General features: G+C 26.8%; 2 protein-coding genes across 4 annotated transcripts in view; one reads left to right on the top strand and one right to left on the bottom strand.

The window, feature by feature from the left end:
- The window catches only part of LOC113559339 (ly6/PLAUR domain-containing protein 6B-like), a 61,595-nt gene that overhangs the window by 3,519 nt on the left and 32,352 nt on the right, over nucleotides 1-25,724 (top strand). The window contains exons 1-2 of one of the 3 annotated variants that reach the window (XM_026965040.1): nucleotides 9,827-10,009; nucleotides 15,395-15,529. The exons of 1 other annotated variant lie outside the window; for it this stretch is intronic. The gene's annotated coding sequence lies outside the window, so the exon portion shown is untranslated. Of the gene's footprint in view, nucleotides 1-9,826; nucleotides 10,010-15,394; nucleotides 15,530-25,724 lie in introns of those variants that run through there. One more of the 3 variants, XM_026965038.1, reaches the window with a different exon arrangement.
- LOC113559338 (aminopeptidase N-like) lies at nucleotides 1,461-9,293 on the bottom strand. The gene is made up of 12 exons (XM_026965037.1): nucleotides 8,830-9,293; nucleotides 8,513-8,668; nucleotides 5,628-5,915; nucleotides 5,354-5,534; nucleotides 5,015-5,253; nucleotides 4,693-4,876; nucleotides 4,303-4,501; nucleotides 3,954-4,231; nucleotides 3,649-3,833; nucleotides 3,405-3,575; nucleotides 2,618-2,846; nucleotides 1,461-1,990 (listed from the first exon to the last, which is right to left on the bottom strand). The coding sequence occupies exons 1-12, from the start codon at nucleotides 9,291-9,293 to the stop codon at nucleotides 1,649-1,651; spliced, it is 2,916 nt and encodes a 971-aa protein (XP_026820838.1). The 3' UTR covers nucleotides 1,461-1,648.

Below are 25,724 nucleotides of genomic sequence, written 5' to 3'. Positions count from 1 at the left end.
AATATAAAAATTAAAACTTTAAATACAAAACACTAGTTGCTTATAAAACCAATAAAATTGAAAAAAAATATTAACTATGGTTATTTAATTTAAATTTATATTGTATTTCATGGACAAGGTTACTATTTTTAACGCTTTTTTTTTTTCATAACTTCACCACCATGATGTAAGTACGATATTCAAAAATTTAAATTGCTTTACACAGATTAAAAATCATAATATTGAGTATTAATTAGATTAATATTGTAATATTAATTTTAAAAAGGCTTTATAAAAAAATAACTAATATTATCAATACCATTTATTAATATTTTAAATTATAAAATGAATTCTTTGTGTTATAATATTCTATTGGATAGGTATATTTTAATTAAATTGAAATTATTTTAAATATCATAAAACTAAAATTAATACCCATAGTTTTGAAAAATTGCTGTCGAATAAAATTTATTGTGTCTTCGATATTATAGGCACGTTGTTTAAAATGTTTTTGCTTTATATAGTACATACACCGTTAAAAAAAAAAAAAAATATTTTTGAAATGAATTGATATTTTTCAATAAATTTGCCTAGCCAATTTAACATCACCAACAGTGAATTTTGATTTGAAAAAACAGAATTAATTTTATGGAAATATAAATAATAAATATTTATTGTAAATTATTTATTTTAATTTTATCCTTAAATATATATTATATTAATTATAAGTAATCATTATTCAGAAATGGGGTGATTTACACCAGAACAGCCGACCATTAATAATATTTTACGTATAATATTATTGTGTCATGTAACATAAAATTACCTTTATAGTCATGGTCAGTCCGTTATAGATATCCATAATAACTGAAAGACTTTCTATCAAACACGAGACGAATACCGTTTTTGTCATTCTTCAACTGCGTATTTATCTTCCATCTCTATCAACTAAATCCATTTTATAGCTTTTAAAAATAATATCATGTCTAGTTTCAAGTATACTCCACGATTTTTTTTTCAATTGAACTGTGTAAGAGTTTATACTATACATGACACAAACCATTCTTAATCGTAATGTTTTTTAGTTGAAAATACATATTGAATATAAAAATTATAATAAATTAAAATCTTGGATGGTCAAACACAGATGATAATTTTATCTTATATTGATTACTATATGTACCTAATCAAATAAAGACATTGAACAACAATATTACTGCAGTAATGTATGTTAAACATTGGATTGAATGGTAAATCATTAAATACGAAAAAACAATCCTGAGCGGAGACGGCTGTCAGTCTTTATTAATTGTATATGATCATATATATTATTATATTACTATAAACAATACTATAGTAATATATTTTACTATTAATGATACACAATATCAATTATAAATAGACAATAGCTTAAAATCAATTTAAATATTTTGAAAATGACATTAAGTAAGTATAGTAAAATTCAATAATATATGAAAACGTTTTAAGACTTCATAAGTTAATATTTATCGGCTATCACATTTATTGAATAAAATCTTAGTGACCGAACATATGTTCATTATGACGTCATATTTAAAAAGTTATTATAATCATTATAAATATAACGATTATGATTTGGAATACAATATTAATACAAGTAAATTGTAAATTAGAATCTTATCATTCAATTTTACAAAATTAAAGTTTTGATCAATATTGTTAATACTGTTAGTTGTAAAATCACGAGACTGCTGTACGTATTCGAAGTTGCACTGGAAGGTTTTGAAGTAGTAGTTGATTGTTGACCCGTTACAGGAGAAATAGTAGTACCAGCTGGAGCGAACGTCGTGGGTTTTGATGTGGAGGTTTCCTTTTCTTCTTTTTCTTTCTCTCCATATTGCACCGACCATTGGTTAATTCCAACAGAATAACTATCAAACCATGCTAAATTATGGTCGACCTTTTTATATGATTCTTCAAACGACGATTTTATGGAATTTCGAAGTGTTGAATTGTTTTTCAAATTTTTTATCTAAAAGTATAATTAAATAATTAACAGATTTGTATAGTCTCGGATTATAATTATGATATCTATATTTTATGCATAACTACTAATTCAGGGCTGGTATAAGTATAACATAGATAAGTCGCATCTCACATATCAAGATAATTAATTTAACTGTTTTCTATTTAATTTATTAATTTAGTATACCTATTTTGTATTTAACTGTGTTACAATATATGCCAAACTATTAAAAAAATAAATACCTAGATACCTAACTACTTAGAATTTTAATTGCTTATTAATCAATATTTTGTCACGTCCACAGACCTATTACCAAAACCACAGTGTAGGGCGGGCTGTCACCAAGATACTTAAAAAGTGAACATTAAATAAAACTAAATAATTCAGGACAGATATATAAGACATAACACCATAATACAACTAAGTTTTTTTAATAGCAATCAGGCTATTTATATTAAATCTGTGTAAAACCCACTCATTATATATATCCAAATATACATATATAGATTTCTCTTTAATAATAATATAATATTGACAAGTTTGTCTGTTATTAATACAAACCAGTTTGTGGTGCATGATATTTCAGTGCTTGTGTTTATCTTATACGGTTTTACTATGATTTTCAAAACTCACTTTTTCGATCTCAGTATTGTTTGTTATCTTGGAAGCAAGGATGGAATAAATATATGTAACAATTTCTTCGCCACTGGACAGCTGATCCAAAGTTTTGTTTATGTTGGTTGACAGAAATTCGTATAACACGTCAAGGCCCAGCGGAGTCGTTGATATTGAAGACACGACAGATTTAATGTCGTTTTCCTTGATCGGTCCTTCGGGTCCGTCTAGAATATGATTTATAAACCTGAAATCAAATATAATCACTCAGAATTAACTACTTACGCAGATATAAGGAAGGATTCAATAATTGATAATGTTATAATGATGATACGGAACACAATTAAAGTTAACTCGTATAACTAACTCGATTTATGATTGATACTCCGATATAAAAACTGTAAATGTAGTTAATATATTATTATATATTTAATAAATATAAAAATAATAATAATAATAATAATATAAGAATAATATTATAATATATTTGTAATTTTAAAAGTGAAAAAATGTATGAATAATTAACACCAAGTATACTATACTCATTTTTCATTATAATGTACGTTAAATATTGTTCTATAAAATCAAATATTGACAACGAATGCACAGTCAGACGTATCAAAGTTGTCTAAAAGTAAATTTGACACGTAATACGTGTGTATTATAGATGTAACAAATCATTGTAAAACGTCACTCAGAGTTATTTATACAAAAGGGAGCACTATATTGAGACAGATGGCTTAAAGCGTTACTCTTTTTGTCACCCAAAGGTAATAATATTGACGGCAATAAGTAAATAACGTACTCAGATAATTGTGTCCTGTTAGTAGAACATCCCAAAGCGAACCCAGCGGAAGATTTTTCCGAGATTGACTTTGTGTTTCTGTACAACGTAAACATGTTGTTAAATACCAATGAACCGTTGCTGTTCTTCACTCCGACACAGAACGCCGCGTCCTTGATATCGGCAGGTATTCTGTACGGTACAATAATTTAAGTTAGGTATTCGGATGATCAAAGTGCTAGTATAATAAAGGATAGTTACTGACTTCTCTCCTGCTTGCCATTTGTTGAAGTATTCCTGTGCCTTCTTCGTACAGTATTTGTTCTCCAACCCGCACGCCCACTTGGAGAACGTTTCCCAAGCACTCAGCACTTTATACTCGGTATTATTATTCGACACGAGGTTTTCTAACATACTGTATATGTTCCCGGCCAAGCTACTGACGTGAGACTGAACGCGAAACATCCAAAATTATTATTATTATTACTTTACGACTATTTACTACTAATCCGTTATCATTGCACGAAGTCTGCAATTTATCGAGCGGATAAAAATATAATATGTGCGTACCTTAAAGTCTGCGTATCCATTGTCACTGCGGGGCATGCGCTCTAACAAGTACGCGAAACCGTTCATCGCCGAATACCACGGCGTAGTGTTGTTTTCATTCTTCAGATATTTGGACAAGTGCAACGCAACTGAATAGTCTAATTGACCAGACCTCGCCAAATTGAACGCGTCGTCTATTAGCTGAGCGCGATTGAGTACGTGTATATCGTTGGGCATTTGGTTCAGCTGTTTTATCAGCGCCATCCAGTTGTCGACATCGTAGTTTACCCTGTACAAGCCTGATCGACAGACAGGTCGCTTTAATATCAATTATTATTCGGTTCTGAACGTGTCACATCGCAACACTTACCGATTGATTGTATGTTGAATATGTACCAATCTATATCTCTGGGGGCTGGTATGACGGTCGACGCCGATGTTTTGTTAGTCCAAACGGACGGTTGAACGTAACTGAAATTTTTGCTCGAATTGGTTGTGTACGTGAGACCAATATGCCATGCCGCAGTTTCGTTAATGATTCCACTGGTCTTGTTAACGTAAAATTGGCTCTATATAAAATAAAATAAATAAATACAAATACAAAACTTTTCTACGTATGAATACGATATTATGGAGTTATAATATTTACGGGGTAGTCTTGTATGTACAAAACATATTATTACTGTGTTATTGAATTACAATCTATGATTCAAACTCATTTTAAAATTATGAAATAGTATATTGATTTTTATTTTATTACTTGAGTCACTAAAAATTTATTTGAAGTTGCATTTCTCGTGATATTCAGAACCGGATATCCCGATTGTAACGTCCAATTTGACATGAATTCATTGACTAACAAACCATTTGCAATTTCATATTCATGATCAGCTAAAACATTGTCGAATGACGTAAACAGATCTACAGGCTCTGCTGCGTTTTGACTATAAATATAATTCAAAAATTATTATTTTTTTTCAAACAATGCAGTTAATTATGTAAATGTATACAATAAAATGCGAAACGACATTTTTTGTTATCCAAAAAGTGACCGCTGACGTTTAACCGTATACAATATTCACCTGAAATCTATCAAATAACGTTGAAGGGATAATTTAAATAGATCTTCAGTCACCAAGTACTTCAACATTCTCAGTACCGACGCCGCCTTACTATACGATATGGTATCAAATACGTTTTCGATCTCTTCGGGAGTGTTTACAGACGCGGTTATTGGATGTCTGGGTGTCTGGTCGTATGCTAATGAACTCTGAAACGCTTCGACTACGAACAGTTCTTCCATCGACCAACTGGTCCTCACCTATACCAATAATAATGTCCAACGGTATTTAAACATTTCATTTTAAAACACAAACCAAACGAACGGAATTATGAACCATATATTAATTATTTTAAATTACCATGCCGGTGGCTAAATATTGGAAGTATCGTGCGAAACCCTCGTTCAGCCACAAATAGTCCCACCATTTGCAAGTGACCAGGTTACCGAACCATTGATGGGTGAACTCGTGTTGCACAACTTCTGACGCCCGGATTTTCATTTTTGTTTTCGAATCGTTTGACAGCAGCAGACAGCTCTCTCTGTGTAAAAACACGACACAGTTAAAATTTATTCAACGATAACGGGACGAACTGATAAGCGCCTTCGTCGTTTTCGATTTAACTGCATTTTACCGGTAAGTGTTAAGTCCCCAATTTTCCATCGCTCCGGCCTTGAAATCGGGAATCGCTAACAGATCCATTTTGGGAAGCATGTAATCGATGGCCGTGTATTCCTCCAGTACTTTGAGGTGTTTTGGGGCTTCGGTTGCTATATATTCAGTTTGCTCTTTCATTCCCTTATGTGTGTAAACTGTTATTTTTGAATTATTTTTGTCTGGCACGAATTCACCCACGTAAATAGCCGCCAAGTAAGTAGACATCGGCGGAGTTTCACTGAAGTAAACCGTGTTGTTGTCTGGACTAAATTCAAATAATCGTAATTTAATTTTTTATAAAAACAACTACAATTAAATTAAAAAACATTTACTGCTTACAGTATTACTTCAAATATGTTATCTTATCCAACAAAACATATTTTTATACACATTCGTATATTATTATAGCAATATTATAGTTTTCAACTAAATCTCCTAACAGATAAGTATAAGTACAAATATTACATGCAAATACAACGTAATATTTTTTCAATTTAAATTTTTGTTATGTTACATAAAAAAGCTATTTAACTTTTAAGGTTAACCAAACAACGTAAATCGTATTAAAATTACAATACTTTAATAATAACTTAAATTCACAATTGTCGGTATTATTCAGTAATATTTTACGACACTCAATACTGATTTATGTAATAAAATCCTGATAATAAACTAGTGCCACTATATTTATCAAAAAAGTGTTGCAGATATAACATTTTGAGTACCTAAAAATTATTTGACCCAATTCTTACGACAGTATGAAGATTTTAAAAGTCAATTTGTTTGTGCACACATGTTTGTATACAATTAATTGCTAGTTATAGTGTTTAATAATATTACGTAAAATAATGAGTTACATAAAAGAATATCTTTATCAAGAGTGTTAATTAAAATCATTATACTCAATCTAATGTATACCTTGTTTCAATGAACGACAATGAGTATCAATGTTCATTAATATATTCGATTGGCAATTATAACGTGAAAACGTTTTTTTTTTTCTGAACTCACTCTAGATGTAATCAATGGCGCAATTACATGTTTAGAGGTTTGTGTGTAAGTGTTACGGGGAATCTTTAACCAACCACTACCAAATCATTATAATTTAAAAATTAACTTCTTAACTAAATATATATCATATACCAGAGGTGGCGAACCTTTTTTGGATAAAGTACCAAATCAAGGTCTCAAACATTTTCACGTGCCCAACAAAAATTATATTTTCTAACGATTAATAAAAAGTTACAGGTTTATCATATTATTTTATTAATTACACATGTTTTGTAATTATATTATTTTAAATATATATAATGTGTTTCTTTGAATTTATTAGTACCAAAATTTTATAAATAGCATAATTTTTAATAATTTAAATTTTTTTTGTACTATTGAAATTTGAGCAACGCGCCACCTTTAACACGCGTGCTGTAGGTTCGCCACCTCTGTCATATTATATAGTAAATATACTGATTATTTTTTATTATTAAGTGGAAAAAGTGACTTTTTTTTTATTATTTGGTAATCACACGTTTTTAAAAATTATCTTAAACTTTTCGAACAATTAACTCACTAAATGAAACTTCCTGTGTCCAACAATCATAAACTATGAACATACATTTATATTTCAATATCACAATTTTCCTTTTAAAATTAAATATTTACCTATAACCCGTATATACTTTACAATTTTAAAAATCATTAAAAATGGATAAAAATTTGAAACGTATTGTTTGGAAGTACGTAACATTTATGTTATAATCCAACATTTGCTATCGCTGGGCACATGCGTATAGAGAAAGAAAATATTCAATAATATTATGTTTTAAGTATAAGTATCATGACTGCTCTGTACGTGAGGTATAAAATTAAACCATAGAGGTCATAAAACTTTATGGTTTTAAATTTTATAGTAAGTTAGTAAATTATAAATTATTATATAATTATTATAATCTACAATAATACGTAATAAGTGCATTAAATTGTATTAGATTATACAGTTCGTTATTTTTTTCTGTTTGCTTAAAGGGGTGGTACTAAATGTCTATTTTTATTCTCAATGTGTCTTAGCTGCAACATAATCATTTATGTAAGTAATATAATAGTACATCAATCCTTATGAAAATAATAAATTCAGCTAAACACAAAATATTAATCGACAATAATTAAATATCGCATTATTATTATAAGTTTATAAGCACTCGTTAGATAATATTCGTTCAATACATAATCATATATATATATATATATATATATTACTCATAGTGTACTTGAAAAACACACCGGTTTTAGAGCAAACCACATAAGTATCTTTTGCATTTCAATATGGCCTCTACCCATCTTGCAAATAACTAATAATTAAGTGTCCCGTATAGTATGATAAATAATTATAACCACAATATAATATTATAGTATGCACACGTATATGATGTACTAATTTTTCAAGTATGTGCTTAAGTGATTATTTTCAACAAAACTAATAATTCTAAAAATATCGAAATAAATACATATTTTAGCAATAAAATGTATTTAAAATATTTCTATTGAATAATTCATTAACGGTTATAAATAATATATTAATATTTAAATTTTCACCTACAGAATGATAGTCGTCTAAGGATATTTTTTGTTGGTGTATTAAAAAAAAATCGAAAAATAACTAAAATACGTAAACTCAACTAATATGATCATTTTAAATTTATGATACGTTCTTTTAAAAAAGCCAATTTTAATCTCAATTGTAACTCAAAACATTAAATGCGTCTTGAATTTAGTATGAGTTAATGTATTAATTTCATTTGTCATTTATACATTGTAATATTATATATGAAATACGCATTTGACATACATTAAAAGGCTCCTTACCCAATCTCGGTTTTCAGGATCGGCATATTTGACAATGCTGTCAAATTCTTTTGTACCACCACCGATATGTTGAATGGGACCTTGTATTTGGGTTCATCGAAGCACGGGAACGCTCTCCTCGCGTACGTCGGTTCAAATTGCGTCACGGCCAACCACCTGTTGGCAGACAGACTGAGTATAGTCGTAAGTCAAAAAAAAAAAGATTGCACTTTAGAGTTCGTTTTTGAATGACTCAAAAGGTTTCTCCTCTTAAAAATCAACTAATTTGAGCCTTTAATATACAAATAACAACGAAGGAAATATTTGAAGGTGCTCACTTGGTCACTCCGTCTTCAATGTACGAGCTCTTATATAGACCAGTCATGTCATCCCGAATCTGTGCCTTGTATTTAATAGTCAAGAGTAAAATTCTATTCTTGAACACTGTATTATCAAATTGAATTTCAAACTGTTCGTTTTTAGTTAATTCCACTTTGTCTTTGACTATTATGCTCCTGATGAAGTCCGATCTTGTTATGTCCATAGCCGACACGTCAGTCACGTTTAGATCTTTGAGGTTTAACGTTATTGACTGGATGTTGTTTTCCACTTTTACCGTTATTTTAGAAACGCCCGTGACCGTCCAGTCACTCAAATTTGGAGCGAACCACAAATCGTACGAAACGGGACTCGTATTTTCTGGCAACCGGAACACGTCCATCTTCTCGGCAACAGGGTCCCCTTGCCCACGAACCAGGGCGCACAGCAGCGCCGCTGATAGGATCCCGGCAAGTTTGAACATGATTACCGGCCACAACAATGTTTATGACGGATTTTGCGTAACACGCGTAATGACGACAGTAACCAATATTGTGCAGGGAAACTCCGGATACGACTTGGCCACGGCCTGAACGAATATGAACACAAACCATCGTCGCCCGATTGTTGTTTCGTCGCCGTGTGTAGTGGCTTCTCTTATCTAATCTTTTCAAGTATGGTGCGATATCGGTGTTTTAAGAGGACGTCATACTCGTAGGTGTGTATGAGTGGTCTCCGTCTTACGAACGGACGACATATCAAAATGGCATTCAGCAGTTCCAATTTTATGTTCTTACCAAATCTTAATATCGAACAGAAAAGTTCTTAATAAAAGTAAGAACACTATTAATTGTGTTCTCTTGTTGAATTTTTACGATATTTTCATTTTTAAACGAGTTATAAGTATGTATAAAATAGTAATAATTAAAAATGCTCATAACTCTATTAAAATTTAAAATACTGTAAAAGAACCTACGGAAGAATACAGTTAATATTTTTACATTTAAGTTTCATAAAATATAAATTTATTAAGTGATAGCTAATCAAATAAAACTGTAACAATTTAATGTATATATTTTGGTACGTCGTGTGTTGTGAGACAACACATACAGTTACGACAAATTTAATTCCGAACCACAAGAACGCGTTGATGATATTCAACAATACCAACGGTTTGTCCTTGAAGCATGACAAGTATGGGTAAGTGGGGGGGTAGTTCTGCATAAAAGACAAAACCGTATGATAAAATATTTTCAACATTAATTCAATATACACAGAAAAAATATTTTAATATTTCTTTTCCATAGTCATCTTATAGGTTAATATCTTATTTAATAATTGTTATACTCACTTATCGATAACCATTAATCATATTCGTAATATATTTTCACTCAAGTATCCTATATTACCAAATTCATTTAATTACTAAATTGTTTTGATATTTTGATAATAAATATAAACATACTTAAAATCGTTTGAAATAAATGCGAACTATTTTAATACAACAAAAATTAAAAATAGATAATTTTACAATACTATTTGAAGAAAAATTATTAACACTTTTCTTTCAATTACTGAACATTATTATATTTTTATATAATTAAAAAGGTTTCATTCACAAATATTAGAAAATGCAGAAAAAAATGTATATGTTTATGGTATTGTTTTGACTTTTCAATCTTACTTAAAAACAGTTTAAGTTATTAAATAGTTGTATAAACAATATAATATATAATTTTATTAAAAAATAACCAATATTTTCGTTTTATCGCAACATACGATGCTACTTCACTGGCTTTGCAATTTTATGTTTCATAATTTATAATTTGTTACGATTATCGTGTTTCAACTAACACTAAAACAACTTTGACCTCTTGGTGAATACAATTATTTTTGAGTTGGTACTCTCAAAAAATTTAATATTATCATTAACATAATAATATTTTAGATTTCGAGCGGAGAGATAAATGTATCGATTTTACAATGCGTTTTTTTTTTTTTTTGGTTATCATACTTTGGAACAGTAAAATTGCTTCGATTTTCAACATTAAGAGAGTGATTTTTAGTAACTATAGTAAATTCAATCTAGTTTGAGCTTTAGGGATAAAAATTAGGTTAGGATAATTTCCTTTTACTTTTCAAAGTAAGAAAATACAAAGTAAGGAAAAATAGATATGTTTATACAAAGTCCATTTTTTTTTGACACGACTCAAAAGTTGAAAATTATGACACTAAAAATGTTCATAATACACTTTAAATAACAAATATTAATTGTAATGTTTGGCGATAATATCGATTCTTTGGTACTACTATAATATACGATGATAACTATCTGACATATTTGTTTCAACATTTACTTTGTAATGCAAAAAAGGAAAGTCAAACAATTTTGTAATAAAGCCAACAAATTTAAAATTTAAATGCTCAAAATATGTTAAGAATAACATACTATTTTTTCACGTATTCACTGGATGTGATATAACTTTAGGAAATGTATGAAATTATATTGAATACATACAAATAACAAATTGCAAGATATTATTTCCATTTTTCTTTTTTCTTTTTTTTTTTTTTTGATAACAACACTAATATACAAACGGTATTATAGAAGAAGCATTTCAATTTTTATTTATTACGCTATATAAAGTTAAGTGTTTTGAACCAGTGATATAAGCTTTTCGCTGTCATTAATTAAAATTACAGGTATACGATTTTGTACAAGTGTATTTGAAATGTATATATAATTACCGTACATTTACAACCAATAAATCTATATTCGAAATATAATATGTCCTTGGTATTTGGTGAAATGTAATAAATGTAAGACCATTAAATCCCAAATTAAAAGCTTTAAAAATTGTGTTGTATGATTTGTTTAATTATATCGTTTGACAGATTTTAAAAACTAAAAAGAAACTTAAAAACTTAAAAACCATTGAAAAATACCAATTTTAAACATATATTATTAATTTTGTTAATAAACAAAACTCATTAATTCTGTAGTAAAATCAACGTTTCGTATAAAAATACAAACAATGAAAAAAATTTGGAATAAAAAATAAATCTAGAAGTAGTCAGATTAAACAGTTTCAAGAAAAATTATATGTAAAAATATACTACTAATAAATAAAATGTCATATCATACATTTCAATAATTAAAATAAACATTAGTGCAAATTTAAAAAAATCATAAAATGAATACCCATACAAAAATTGACCAAAACATACTAGTAGACTATTTAATTGACAAATTCATAAAATTTATCGACATATAATTAACACTCATTTTTAAGATAAAAGTTATATTATTGGGCACGATACGATTGCGCGCGGTCCTTATCGGCGGTACTTTTTTAGGCGTACGATTGCACGTGCTATATTATTTTTACTTTTAAGCAACGTTGCCAAATAATATATGTTCATGGCAGATCTGTTTACCATTTCCAAAAGAATAATCAAGGGAGAATTACAGAAAATTGAGCACAGAGATTATATGTACATAAATAATAAAACACTAGGAAATTTACTTAATTATTAGCCCATAGTTGGAAATAGGTATCGAGGCTTTGAAATTTAATTAAAATACCATATTAATTGTAATTTGTCCACTTTTTTGAATTATAATTAATTTTTTTTTATTTTGTGTTATTTGCGTAAATAAATAATTAATTAATAATTTTTAAAGATATTTTTTTTTTAAATAATAATTTTTTTCTTTTATGACGGTATAATAACATTATTTTAATATTATATCATTCTTAGTTTCTGAATAAATGTATTTGTATGTGTATTTAAGTATTAAAAATAATTATGATATAATTTAATTTTTGTTTATTAAAATATTTGGCAACGGCACACCCAATTTCACGCGCTGTCGTACGCCTTTCAATAGTTAAAATCATGTTCTTTGTTATTCTGGCACTGCGCGCAATCGTATACCTATAAAGGTAAATCGTACTCTGCCGATATTTTTTACATTTTTTTTAACTAAACAAATAGTAAACTTTACTTATTTTACTTAAAAGTATACTTTTTATAATCAATAATATAATTTTTTTTTATGAAAAAATACATTTTAGATTATGAGTGTAAATAAATAATTTTGTAATATTTACAACAACATTTTAAATATTTTAAGTTTTACAACTATTTTAGCTTCAAATTTCTTTCTTTTATTACCAAACATTACATAAACCCAAAAATCAGTACTGTACTTTAAAGTTTGATCCTTTTAAATATGTTGTATACTAAAAGTACTAAAAACTACAAAAAAATAGTTCTCATCTTCAGCGTACGTGTGTGTCTCTCTGTAATTTTTATACTTGAACAAGTTAGATTGTATTTTGTACAATAATGTATGCTTGTCTTACAAAAGGCAACACTTCATTACCTAAATATATATAGATACATATACGACGAAAACCATACTTAATTATAAGCAATGTATTTACGAAATTAACAAATAATGTTATACTTCTAAAACTTTAATTTAAAATATTGTCTTAATGCAATGAGTATCTAAAGGATCATTTTCTAAAATTACTTCCGGAGAATGAATAAATTCAAGACTCTTATGTTCAAATTATTTTTTTTAACTTCTTTAATCTTATAATACACAAAACTTTTCATCTTAAACGAGACATTTTGCAGGCTTGACTATTTTCGGTAAAAGTATTTTGATGATACTACATAGCATCGTTTAATGTTCATAAGACAAGCAAATTTAAACATTCCGTGCTTTAAATCTTCCAGGTCTCGTGCAGTTGAAACTGTTAAAATTGAATATACAAACATTTAATACAATTATAAGTAGATAAAAGGATACCTACTGAGAATATGTATACAATTTAAAACGTAAATAACTATCAAGCTTATAATATTTACGGAATGCGACATTATATCCATCATAAAATACATGGCTAAGTAGTAAATACTTAATATGAAGTGATCACTGAAGCCTATTAATACAATACTGCAATAACTAATTTAAAATAGTTATCAATTATCTTTGTTTGAAACTATATAGTTAGTCGTAAAATACCAACCATATTTAAAATATTAAGGCATGCTACTTATTATATAACTTGTTAATAGAAAAATTAAAGAACTAATAGTTACCAATTTCCACAGATGCACAATTTTTTTTTAGAATTATTCAGTTGTACAGTTCTTGTATACGAATATAACATAATTGCTTTTGTATTATATTATAATATGAAAATATAAATGTCTGTAAACCAAGATTTATATCATTTTATAATTATAAAATTTCTTTTCAAAAAACATCTTATTAGTAAAAAAGTTTTTCAAAAGCTTTTATATTTCGTGTCATATTAGATACCAAACTTGATTTAAATTGAACTTTTAATTTTTATCAACAATAGAATATTATATCCATTGACTATTATCAATGTAAATTTAATCACGATTGTCCATCTTGGTTTTAATACGTTTTTCCCAAAAAAATAAAATGAAACAATTATTTACACTGTATATCATGATATAATTTTCTATTTACTTGTTTGAAAAAAAAAATATACTTTTAAAAATAATCTACAATTCTCACATAATTTTTATATGTTAATTAATATTGTGAACAGTAAAATTGTTTTTATAATCTTTTACTATTAGTACTTAAATAACTAAAAAAAAATTTCTACCCAATTCAATTAAAATTAAATAAATAATATCGATAATAACCAATAATAATTTAAATTGCTTTATTTCATAAAATAACAATAAACTGTAAAAAAATGTTATTCTTTTATTATAATAATATATTATATTGATTCATTTTAAAATAAAATATGTAACAAAACAAAAATTTAATTAAAAAAAAGCTTTTAATGAGATATGGCTAAAATTAATATAATATATAACTTATTTAACTAAATTATGTATTTATGTTATACCATAACTTATATATGTTAAACAATAAAATTTGTTTTTGTATATGTCAAGTTATTTAATAACAATAAGTGTTTTTGCATTATAATATATAATATATTTTATCTAACGTTGTCAGTTCAAAAAGAATAATTAGAATTTATGAAAATAATATTAACTTTTTTAAATTATGTAACCAATATAAAAACAAAAAAATATTCGTTTTTTGTTAGCCAACAAATCCTTTTATGACCACTCTTTAAAATTCCAATAGTGAAAAAAATTGGCTTCGATGTGCATATCTTCGATTACACTACTTATTACTTATGTACCAAATTTTAGAACTGTAATTGCGATAGATCTGAATGTGGATCGCTTACACACATAATACAGTGGCGTTTAAGATTTATTAATATAGAATATACAGATAACAATAAGTATTCATCATATTACATATAGTATGTTACACTGTTATAGTCAAAGACGTAAATTGAAGAATTATCGTTAACGACCATACCGATTAACGAAATTTCCGATCAACTTAGACTATATAGTACATACGATATAGACAAGTAAATAACATTAATACCATTATTGTTTTTAGGTAATGATTCATTTAGCAATATTTCTTAGGTATTATTCTAGTCTTTTTCGCCCTTAATTGATAAAAATGTTTATTGCATTTTTCTGTTGAAATAGAAACGGACCTACGTTGTGAAATCGATTTATCTACTCATCGCTAACAATAACCTTCTTTCGAGCTCTGCAATATGTCACAGATCGTACAGTTTTAAGTAAAAAAAAAAAAAACTGTCCATTGAACACATCTATATAGTAAGTATACAATATAATATATATCACGATAATAGACAGATACTATTTGACTTTTACAACATGGCCTATATTTTCTGATAATACCTTACACATAGCGTTGATGGTAATATACGCACCTAATTAGATGTGTATTGGCAATAATGGAGATACCCGTAATTTCGTATAGATAGGACCACCGTGAAATAATATTATAACACGACATAATAAAAATCGAATCCAAACCAATGATAAATTATAAATTATATTGTATTCATTAAAAAGATTTACTCACGTGTTCGACTTCGAATTGGCAATGTCTTGTAGAAAACCGAGGAGGGTAGAGACACAAAACACATCCGAAACAAATCACATACGTCTTACAATAATTAGTGTTTTCGGGGCTGAATGCCAAAATATCGGGCGTCAAAGCCACTTAGAAATATCGTTTATATATATATGCGTATACACAATAGTGTATGCCGACTTGGCGCAAAATCCCGAGCAATAAACATCGACGTTAATCGCGGTACCGGGGCCCGAGCGAGGGTGTGAGATAGTCTTATAGAAGTCTGCATGAAACTTTTTCTTCTTCTTCCGGACTACTTTTCTCTTCACCCCATTCCGCTGCATACTATAACACACGCACACACACAAACACACACCGCACGCACTTGCGTGTCCCGTCACACGTGTACGCTTTTTTCTACGTTTCGATATTGCTATAATATTCCTTGGAAATATTATTATGATACCGTTCCGGAGAATATGAAATCACCGCCCACGGGTTTTTTTTTTCATTTCGTTCGTTTGTTTTTTTTTTCTTATTTGTACTCCATTTCATGTCGGAACAAATGAACAACTCAGTTTTCATATAAAAGTAACGCATAGAAAAGTCTATACGTATATAAGATATATATATATATATATATATATATATATAATATGTATAGAAAAAAAGATCAAGAAAACGGAGTCTGAATGGTAATAATAATATAATAGAACGACAAAAAAAAAAAAAAAATAAAAAAACTGGTAAAAAAAATAAATAAATAAATAATATTCCGAAATTTCGAAAATATCAAACCGTGTCGTGGTTTTTGTGTTCTGCCGCTGCCACTGCTGCCGAAAAGTTATTTGCAGAATTATAATATAAACGACGACACTGTTTATTATTATAGGACGGGCCCAACAACGATGACAAGAATGGATTCTTAACAATAGCGTACGCGTAAGCGCACACACTTGTGTGTATAATATATCGTTATAATTTGCGTGTAGGTTACTAAACGGGTGTGAAACAAACGGTTGATATCTTAGGATTTGTCAAAGTCAACCTGCGCCGGATTATGTAGTGAGGTCGATTGTCCCGGCGAAGATGAATACAAATCACAGAATGCCCGCCGATATGGGTCACCGGAACAATACGTCCCATAAGTATTGTTAATGAAGCAGTATACAGCCGCCGAGGACGATTTTTATTTTTTCTGCCGCCCGCGACCTTAAGAAGAGTACGTCTTACCACAGTCGTCCACCGCCCTCTTTGGACCACTGAACTTTTAGTGTAAAACACACATGCGGAGAACGGTAAATTGTATTCGTTCGACGAGGGTTTTTGAGAAAAACACAATTTACACAGTGTAATAGTGGTAGATAATAATTTGGAGTTAATGATACACATCCGTCTTTCAAAATGGTGGAAATACAATATAAAGTGACAGCTGTGTAAAAAGTAAAAAAAAAAAAAACGATTTTTTTACATAACCACTAAATATGTAGGTACCCGCGTATTCAAAAAATGATATGTCACTTTCTACAAAATATCATTCTCTTTCGAGATTCATAATAAATGTCGTGTTTTTAAAACCACACTTGGCACACTTAAACGGTAATACCCAATTCGCGTCAAAGCGTCCTTAATGAATATTGTTTAACTATATGAATTTGTAATAAATTACGCGATAACCGGCAACTGCAGAGACACAGGATAGTCCATAAAATATATGCACTTTGAAACGGTATACGTTTTATTTTTCTTATAATGTCGTTAAAATATTTAATCCCTTAAAAAACACCGGTAAAACTTCCGACTTTAAAAGCCGTTTTTGTTGCGGTATTATTATATGCACGTCGTTACTAAGTACTCGGCCGAACAGATGTTATAACTGAATCTGATTATTCCGCGGTCGTCTGACCGCTGCCACGCTGATTAACTCGGAAACAGACTTATACATAAAACATTTACAATAATATACGAGTTACAGATGTGTATTATCATTGTTGTAAAGCGGATACTGTCATGTACGCGTGCGTGATGCGAGTAAGGTTATTGTTATCTGCAATTATTCGTTGCAAAATACAATGCTTTGCTTGTATGCTTATTATACGCGGTTATCGATTCGAAGTGCGCCGTCCTTGTTGTTGTATACAGCTCCTCTTTGAAAAATGGACAAACAAACCAAATCGAAAGATCTCTGGAGTCTGCGTCCCATATCGTTTGTTTGTCTTTCTTTTTTTTTTTATATAAATGCGATTTCTTGCTGACACGATTTTAATTTGTTCGCCACAATTTCGCTGTACGACGTTCCGTGTATACCTCGCCATTCCGTAATTAACGAAACTATAACTTTTTACGCCGTCTGTATATAATATCGTATTCGAAAAAAAAAACTTCATAATACACGGCGATAAACATTATTTTAATTGTATAAAAATGAAGTGTAGTGTGAAAAATTCTAAACCCGCGTAAAATCAAGATTAAAAAGGATAGACTGTGGCCCAAAAATAATGAATGGATGGTAATAAGAATATCACAAAATCTCTAGATGCGATATGCAAAATGGTTGCATTGCATAATTAAAAGAAGATTTTAAAATAATGCCAGGCGAATATTTTAATTATTTCATTCCTGATTACGTGTATGAGACTGGTCTACATTCATAATATCATAACCATCATCGTGTAGGCACTATAATAATACCTAATATTATTGTAATAATATTCAGCCATTACAAAAAACAACTATTATTCATTGTTATGAGGTTTAAGATTCTTAATTTGTTTTAATTAAATAATTTAAAGTTTACTAGTCTGTACGTTTAAATTACAACGTCGGTATTAGTTATATCATAATTAGTATCCATAATAAACAGCTTAATTATTTTTCCCAAGCACATTAACCTATTATTTTTTACAATGTAGTGATAACACCAACAAAACCAAATTGTTAATGTCGAGTTAATCACGATTAAAATATAATTTTATATTTATTTACACCTAACAATTAAGATTTCCTCACAAACGTTAAAAATTACCCATTCACAATTTGTTAAAATGTAAAATACACTATTTATTTATGAAATATACTTATAACGTCAATTTCACACACGATTTCATGAATTTTAAATGTAATGTGAAATGTTTTTTTTAACAAACAATTTTCAACAATCTACAACGAAAAAGTACGGATTTTAAAATATTATTTACAAAAAGTATTTTTATTTTTAAAAGAACTGTTATTTTCTTCGTGCCCATAAAAAATGTATTATTTAAGATATGTTTTGGATAATTATTATTTATTACTTTCGTCATTTATATGTTTTATTTAAATCAATTATTGTATTCGACACACTTTAATTGAAATACACGAAGACATACGTTGATGTACAATTATTATACTATCTAATACATTTTATTATTTAAGAATTTTTATAAATATGTAAATACTAAATTTAATGATATAATAAATATAATATAACATTTTATAGTTATATGAGTATGAATACAATGAAGAAATAGTGAAACGGATAAACTCGTTAAATGTCATTTTTTTCATCAGAGATGGTATTGATTTTTCTTATTTTTTTCTACCTTTTTTTTACCACTCAACCACAATAATGTTCTCCATTCTAGTTTTCTTCTATTAAAATATGGTTTAATTTCACTGAGAATTTCATTTTATACACATTTGTTCTATTTTCTTAGATTGTAGTTCCAAAATTAAAAACTCTGCTCAAAGATTAATAAAAAAAGCATTTTCCATGAATTTAAATCATTTTCACTAATAATTTAAAATAATGTAATAAAAATAAAAATAAATAATCCATTTTTCATCCAGTTTCAAGAATATCAGATTATTTTAATTTATAATGATTTTTTTTCTTATGAAAAAAAAAGTACAAAGACAATTAATTAAGATCATAATCACGATAAAACGATGAGTTTATTATAAAATGTTTTTGGTATATAACTGTTAAATGCAAAAAATACGATTTCTATAATAATTAAAAGGATTTAATTATTATAAATGATTGTTATTTATCAATTACCGTCTTACATTTGTACCTGTAGTTTATCATAATTAATTGAAAATCGATAATTTTATTAAATTAATAGTTAAGTATTAAACAAAACTTCAACATACCGGAAATAAAATAATCAAAAGAATAATAATTCTCTTTTCTTTTTGTTTTTAGTTTAGTTTTATAATTATAAATTTTACAAGGAGTTACCTATCTATTTCATTAGTTTCACAACACATTCGTTTATCAATTAGAAATAAATTGAACACATGTCACATTTTTTTATAAATTAGTGATATTTTAAATTTAGTATAAGATATTTTTTTTTTTTTGTGAACTTCCAATATTAACCTTGACTTACTTATAACATATTTTAACAATGTTAAATACATTTAAAAAACCGTTGTCCCAAATCTTTTTATGAGTTTTTAAAAATGAAAAAACTGAATTATTACTATACCCATAATAAATTAAGCTCTACTCTGAGTAGCTTTAATAATATGAGGGTTTATCGTATTCAATCAATGCTACTTCAAATTAAATAATATAATATATATATATTGCATCGAGATAAGTAAAGTGAAATGAATACCCAGTAATTCTATACTGTTTACTTTTTATTTCTTTTAACATTTTTGTCCATACAAGGAATAATAACCACTATACATTTATAAAATATACTTTTTTCATATGCGTGAATATAAATAAACAGCCAATCTATTTTGTACTTTTAAAAATATAACTACAACTTTATTATAACATTTGTAAGTGTAAAAAGACTGTGCTTTGAATTTTCATTATTGAAATCTTCCAATTTTGTGATCACTATCTTAATAGGTAAATTTAAGTTCCACGCAATACATAATAATAGGTAAAAATGACTCGTTATATTCCTTTATGAAAATAATACGCACTCATAATTATATGTAAATATCAACACAACAAAAATACACACATAATATGTGAATATTCTTACACGAATTATATAAATTTGAAAAGTTCCTAAGATATATTCTTTAACAAAAATTATGAAAGTATTACATATTTTCTGTCCGCTTTATTAAGATTTAGAACTGATATTTGATAAACATATTATGTTATATGAAAAAAATAATATTCCTATTTAAATGTTTATGTTCTAATTTATGTGTATCTACCTAATTGTGTTTGTATTGTAATATATGTATTTGTATTTTTTCTTTATGTTGGTATTAATGTATAGATATATTTTTTTCTTAAAGAACTTATATACGAGTATGGTAACTATATACAATGTTAAACTATATTCCTAAGTAATTTAAATAAAAATTCATAAAAATGCAAGAAAATTGATCAAACCACTAGTTTCGGCCTTGTTCTTTCTTTAGCTAATAAAAAGTAATTAAAAATAAGCATTTAATATGTAAATAATAATAAATATTTGATCAACTAGAAATAAACATTTAAAAATGTATTAAAAAATTTAATAAAATATAAAAATCAGTTACTACAAATAAATTGTTTAGTTTATCATGGATAAGTTGTTGTTTTTTAAACTGTTTAATGCTTATACATGACATGAGTTAGATATTTATTAATTAATTATCAAATATTATAATAATTTTATTTTTATACCTATTGGCTATTTAAATATTATATAAGGTATTAGGGTACCTGCAAATGATCGAAACTAGTTTTTAGATTAAGTTTATAATATGTTTAGCGTTTTTGATTTTTTATTTAAATTATTTATCTGCTTATTATTTTTTTAATATATACAAGTATCAACAATCAGTAAATATTCAATTAAATTGTTTAAATGTTTTTATATCGTGATATTTAAAATAAAACGATTGTTCTATCGTCATATTATGTTTAAATGATTAATATATAAAATGTATTTTTAAATAAAAACAAAAATCGGATAATCATAATTATTATCAATATAATATCATAAATATTACAGTAACAACTAAGTTTTTTCTACAACGTATTCAAATGGCCAAGTAAAGGTTATACTGTTATAGTGATTATACAGTATAAAATTTTTTGAAGTAAGATAAGTCGATAAGAGCTGCTTATAAGAAAACCAAAATAATAAAAGCAAATGAAACAAAAAATTACAACTTTTAACTGTTTTTTATGTTAAACAATAATATTGTATGCAAACACTTTTAATTTTTTAAATGAGTGTACCAATATTTTATTTTATTTATTTTTATTTTTATTTATTCTTCAAGAAGCTAATGATAATAACAAAGATGATTAAACATAAAGAATTATCTTCAATAACACTTAAGCTTCATGTTATTCGTCAATTATTCAATATAATCCAAGCTTCTAGAAAATCCTCAAATACCCAGATGGTACATAGGAATGTGTCAAAAGGGATGATTGAAGATTTACGACTGTTCAATATATTATTATGTATTTCATTTAAAATATTCAAAGATTTTGAATTCACAATAATCGTATGAATGATTGATATTTGTCTTCATTGTTATTGAAGGTAAAAAAATAAACAATAAACATCTATTCGAACGAACGAAATCACAGCCTCGGTGTGGGTAATACTATATATTCGATCAAATATACAGCTTCCGCACGAAAAATCAACTAATAAGACCAGAAATACCTACCTACATAAATATTGTATAGTATGAAAAGTGCTACATTTCGTTTATTTCCCACGGGAATATATATGCATTTGTCTTTGTCTGTGTATAGACACGCTTTAGCAATGACCATATAAAACAAATCAAAATTAGTTTGTCCCATGAGCACAACACTAAAATGAAATTTGATGGTATTTATCCAAATATCTAATAATTTAAACATTTACATAGCATTAATATGATAACTATTAAAAACGAATATGTACATTGTTCAAACGGTTGTTTTTTTTATTGAATCTGTAAATTTGATAATAACACAAATATATTTTTAATGTACTTAACAATTGTTTTTTAAACTGTATATTTTATTTCTGTACATTATACTAAACCTTAGTATAGTATTAACAGTTTTTCGGTTAACTTCTATAACTAAAATACGTGGATACTTCATAATATTATTTAGCTTCCATACTTCTATAACCAAATAAAATAATAAATGATAGTCAATCTTATAAGTATTTTTGATTTTTTAAGCCAATCAAAAACTGGAACTTAATTTATATGTATAAAGTAACAAACAATTACAGGCCCAGAATCTATTTTGACATATGAAAAACTCGACTCACTTTGCTTAGATCTAAGCAATCTAGAATTTTAAAATACATTATTAATTTATTATTCTTTTATTATAAATAAAAGAAAGATATATATCATTACTAAAAAAATATATAAATCATGTCAAGTACAATTCAATTAACTATAGTGCTTTTGTGTTATAATTGTATTGTATGCTAACATTGTAATAGTGAGTAATCAGGAAGGGTTTATTAAGGTGTCGACTGAATGCAGTCGACCAACGTCCAACATCGGTAAAATATATATTTTGCTTATTTCAATTTAAGTGTAGAAAATAAGACAGATTTCACGATAAAATCTAGAATAATAATACAGAATTATTATACGAATGAATGTATATATTACTGTATATCTATCCAAATAAAACTATTAAGTTAAGTTTAAAAATGTGAATTTGGAAAAGCAATTTATAACATAATTAGCACTTACACTTCTTGTATATGATATCAATAGAATTCCTATGTGTAAATATTATATCAAATATTTGTGAACATTCATTTTTAATATGAATAAAGTTTTAAAAATAATACGTAAGACCTCGTTTCTTTATTCATTAACAAATTTAAAAAACAATTTGAAATAAACAAGAATAGTCCTGTCAAATCGAATACGTTCTAAAAAAAAACAAAGGTGGTTAATAATATATTTTTAATTTACTTACAGAACAGAAAGAGAAATGTATACGATGAAAACTTGTAGATAGTAGAATATAAATTCAATGCATATTATAATAAAAATCAACATATTATATTATTATTATTTGTGGGTAAAAAAAATATTTTAAATAAATAATACCATTTTGAATTTTTTTTTTTTAAATAAAAATTTAGACTACATTTTTATTTTTAAAAAAATTATTAATTTTTATGTGCAACGTAAAATAATTAAAATCAACAATCACCCACTCTACAGATCTATACGGTTTAAATTTTTTTTTATTTTCAAAGTACCTACTTAAATAGGTTGGTATATTAAATTTATATATTAATTAATATAGTTAATAAAAATGTATTTATTTGTTATATCTATCTCAAAATGTCTCGATTTCCTTATTACCATATAATATAATATTAAAATGTATACATATATATTTATATTTTATTTTATTAAATATTATATATAATATTATTTTAATTGTGTTAATTTTTATAAAGAAATATAATGTGTTTTTTCCTTAATTTTGGCTAGTCGTTTCACTTTTGTTACTTTTGAATAAACTGTATGTAATGTTGAAAATGCTCCAAAAGTTTTATTTAGACCTAGATAAAAATATAAATTGGAAAGTTTTATCTAGTTAGTACTTTGAAAAACGAATTTTTCAATTTGTTCAGTAGTATTTTTAAGTTTAGACAAAAACAACTAACAAATTGGTGAAGTAAAACTCCAATTAAAAAATAAAAAATAAAAAATTATGTAGGTTATACTGTGATAATTCAAAAATAATAATCTAAAATACTAATTTTTATGTTTATGTTATAATATTCACTCTGTGCATATGTTAAAAAATTCACAGTCAATTTTTGCTTTGAAAAAAATGTGTTTGCTATATCGATAAGAATTTCCTTCATAAAAGAATTTTTTTTCTTCGCTATATGATATAGTATCAACGCCGAAAATTCAGTGCTTGGATAAAACACTTTACGTAAATTATTCTGTCAAAAAAATCCCACAACATTATTCTGTATTTTTGAACACAATGTATGAACACCTACTTAAGTTCTCATCTAAAATTATATATCAAGCCGGTAATTGTTTTATCTGTTAATGTATACTACAAACAATTGGCTAAAAATCTCTTAATTTTAAGAACCATTATAAATATTTTTTGGCATGCTTTAACGTTACATGCACTTTCAAAATATTTATTTTTCAAACTGTAACATTACTGTATGATTACTCAGACAAAACCTTTGTACACTTGGCAATACCCCATGCTTCTGAAGTAATTCAGTAGAATCTTTTTTTCTACATTTACAGGTAACTGCCAACTTTTAGAATGGTAAAACTTCTAAGGTTTTTCTTTCAAATAATGTGAATTTAATTCTTAAACAAAAAATTCTTGTTTTTAAATTAATAGATAATAAAAATAACTTAATTTTTGTAATAAATGTTATAATTTCTTACAAAACAACAATGTAGTCAATAAATTCCGTAAGTATATTGCGTTTACGTACCTATACAATTGTCCATAATATTCATTATGATTATACATGATAAATACGAAAATGCAATAAGCCATATTTTATTCAAAACTTAATGAATGTAAGTAACAACTCTTAATCATTCACAAAAGTCATTAAACATCCAAGTTAAATCACTGATACACAAATTACACCAACAAAAATGGATATCATTATTTTTATTACTACAATAACATGAAAGACATTCAAACAGACATACAAAAACACAGCAAACAATACCAAATATTAAAATTTACATTTAACAAGTTAAAAGTCTTATAAGTGCTATTTATAAAATTAAGAACACAACATCCATTTATTTTCATACTCAAAGAAATTATCTTTGACCCGTAAATTAATGAAATCAAACATACCAAATTTTATTTTGAAATACATACATAATACCAAATAAATAAATAATACGTGATTACGGCGAATCTATTACAAATTTATCACATTATTATTATACATAAGATCTAATAAAAAATATCAGCTTGAATTATTTAAA

The sequence above is a fragment of the Rhopalosiphum maidis genome, chromosome 4 (genome assembly GCF_003676215.2).
Source record: "Rhopalosiphum maidis isolate BTI-1 chromosome 4, ASM367621v3, whole genome shotgun sequence".
In the NCBI taxonomy this organism is placed as follows: Eukaryota; Metazoa; Arthropoda; class Insecta; order Hemiptera; family Aphididae; genus Rhopalosiphum; species Rhopalosiphum maidis.
The sequence above is the reverse complement of the archived record's forward strand: the minus strand, read 5'-3'. Positions and strand labels throughout refer to the sequence as shown.

What these genes read in the sequence shown, in the direction of transcription:
- LOC113559338 (XM_026965037.1), bottom strand. Translation starts at nt 9,293, where the DNA reads ATGTTCAAACTTGCCGGGATCCTATCAGCGGCGCTGCTGTGCGCCCTG. An exon ending in ATTCAACATACAATCAATCG is followed by an intron (nt 4,232 to 4,302) that starts GTAAGTGTTGCG and finishes TCTGTCGATCAG; the next exon opens with GCTTGTACAGGGTAAACTAC. An exon ending in ACAATACTGAGATCGAAAAA is followed by an intron (nt 1,991 to 2,617) that starts GTGAGTTTTGAA and finishes TTATACTTTTAG; the next exon opens with ATAAAAAATTTGAAAAACAA.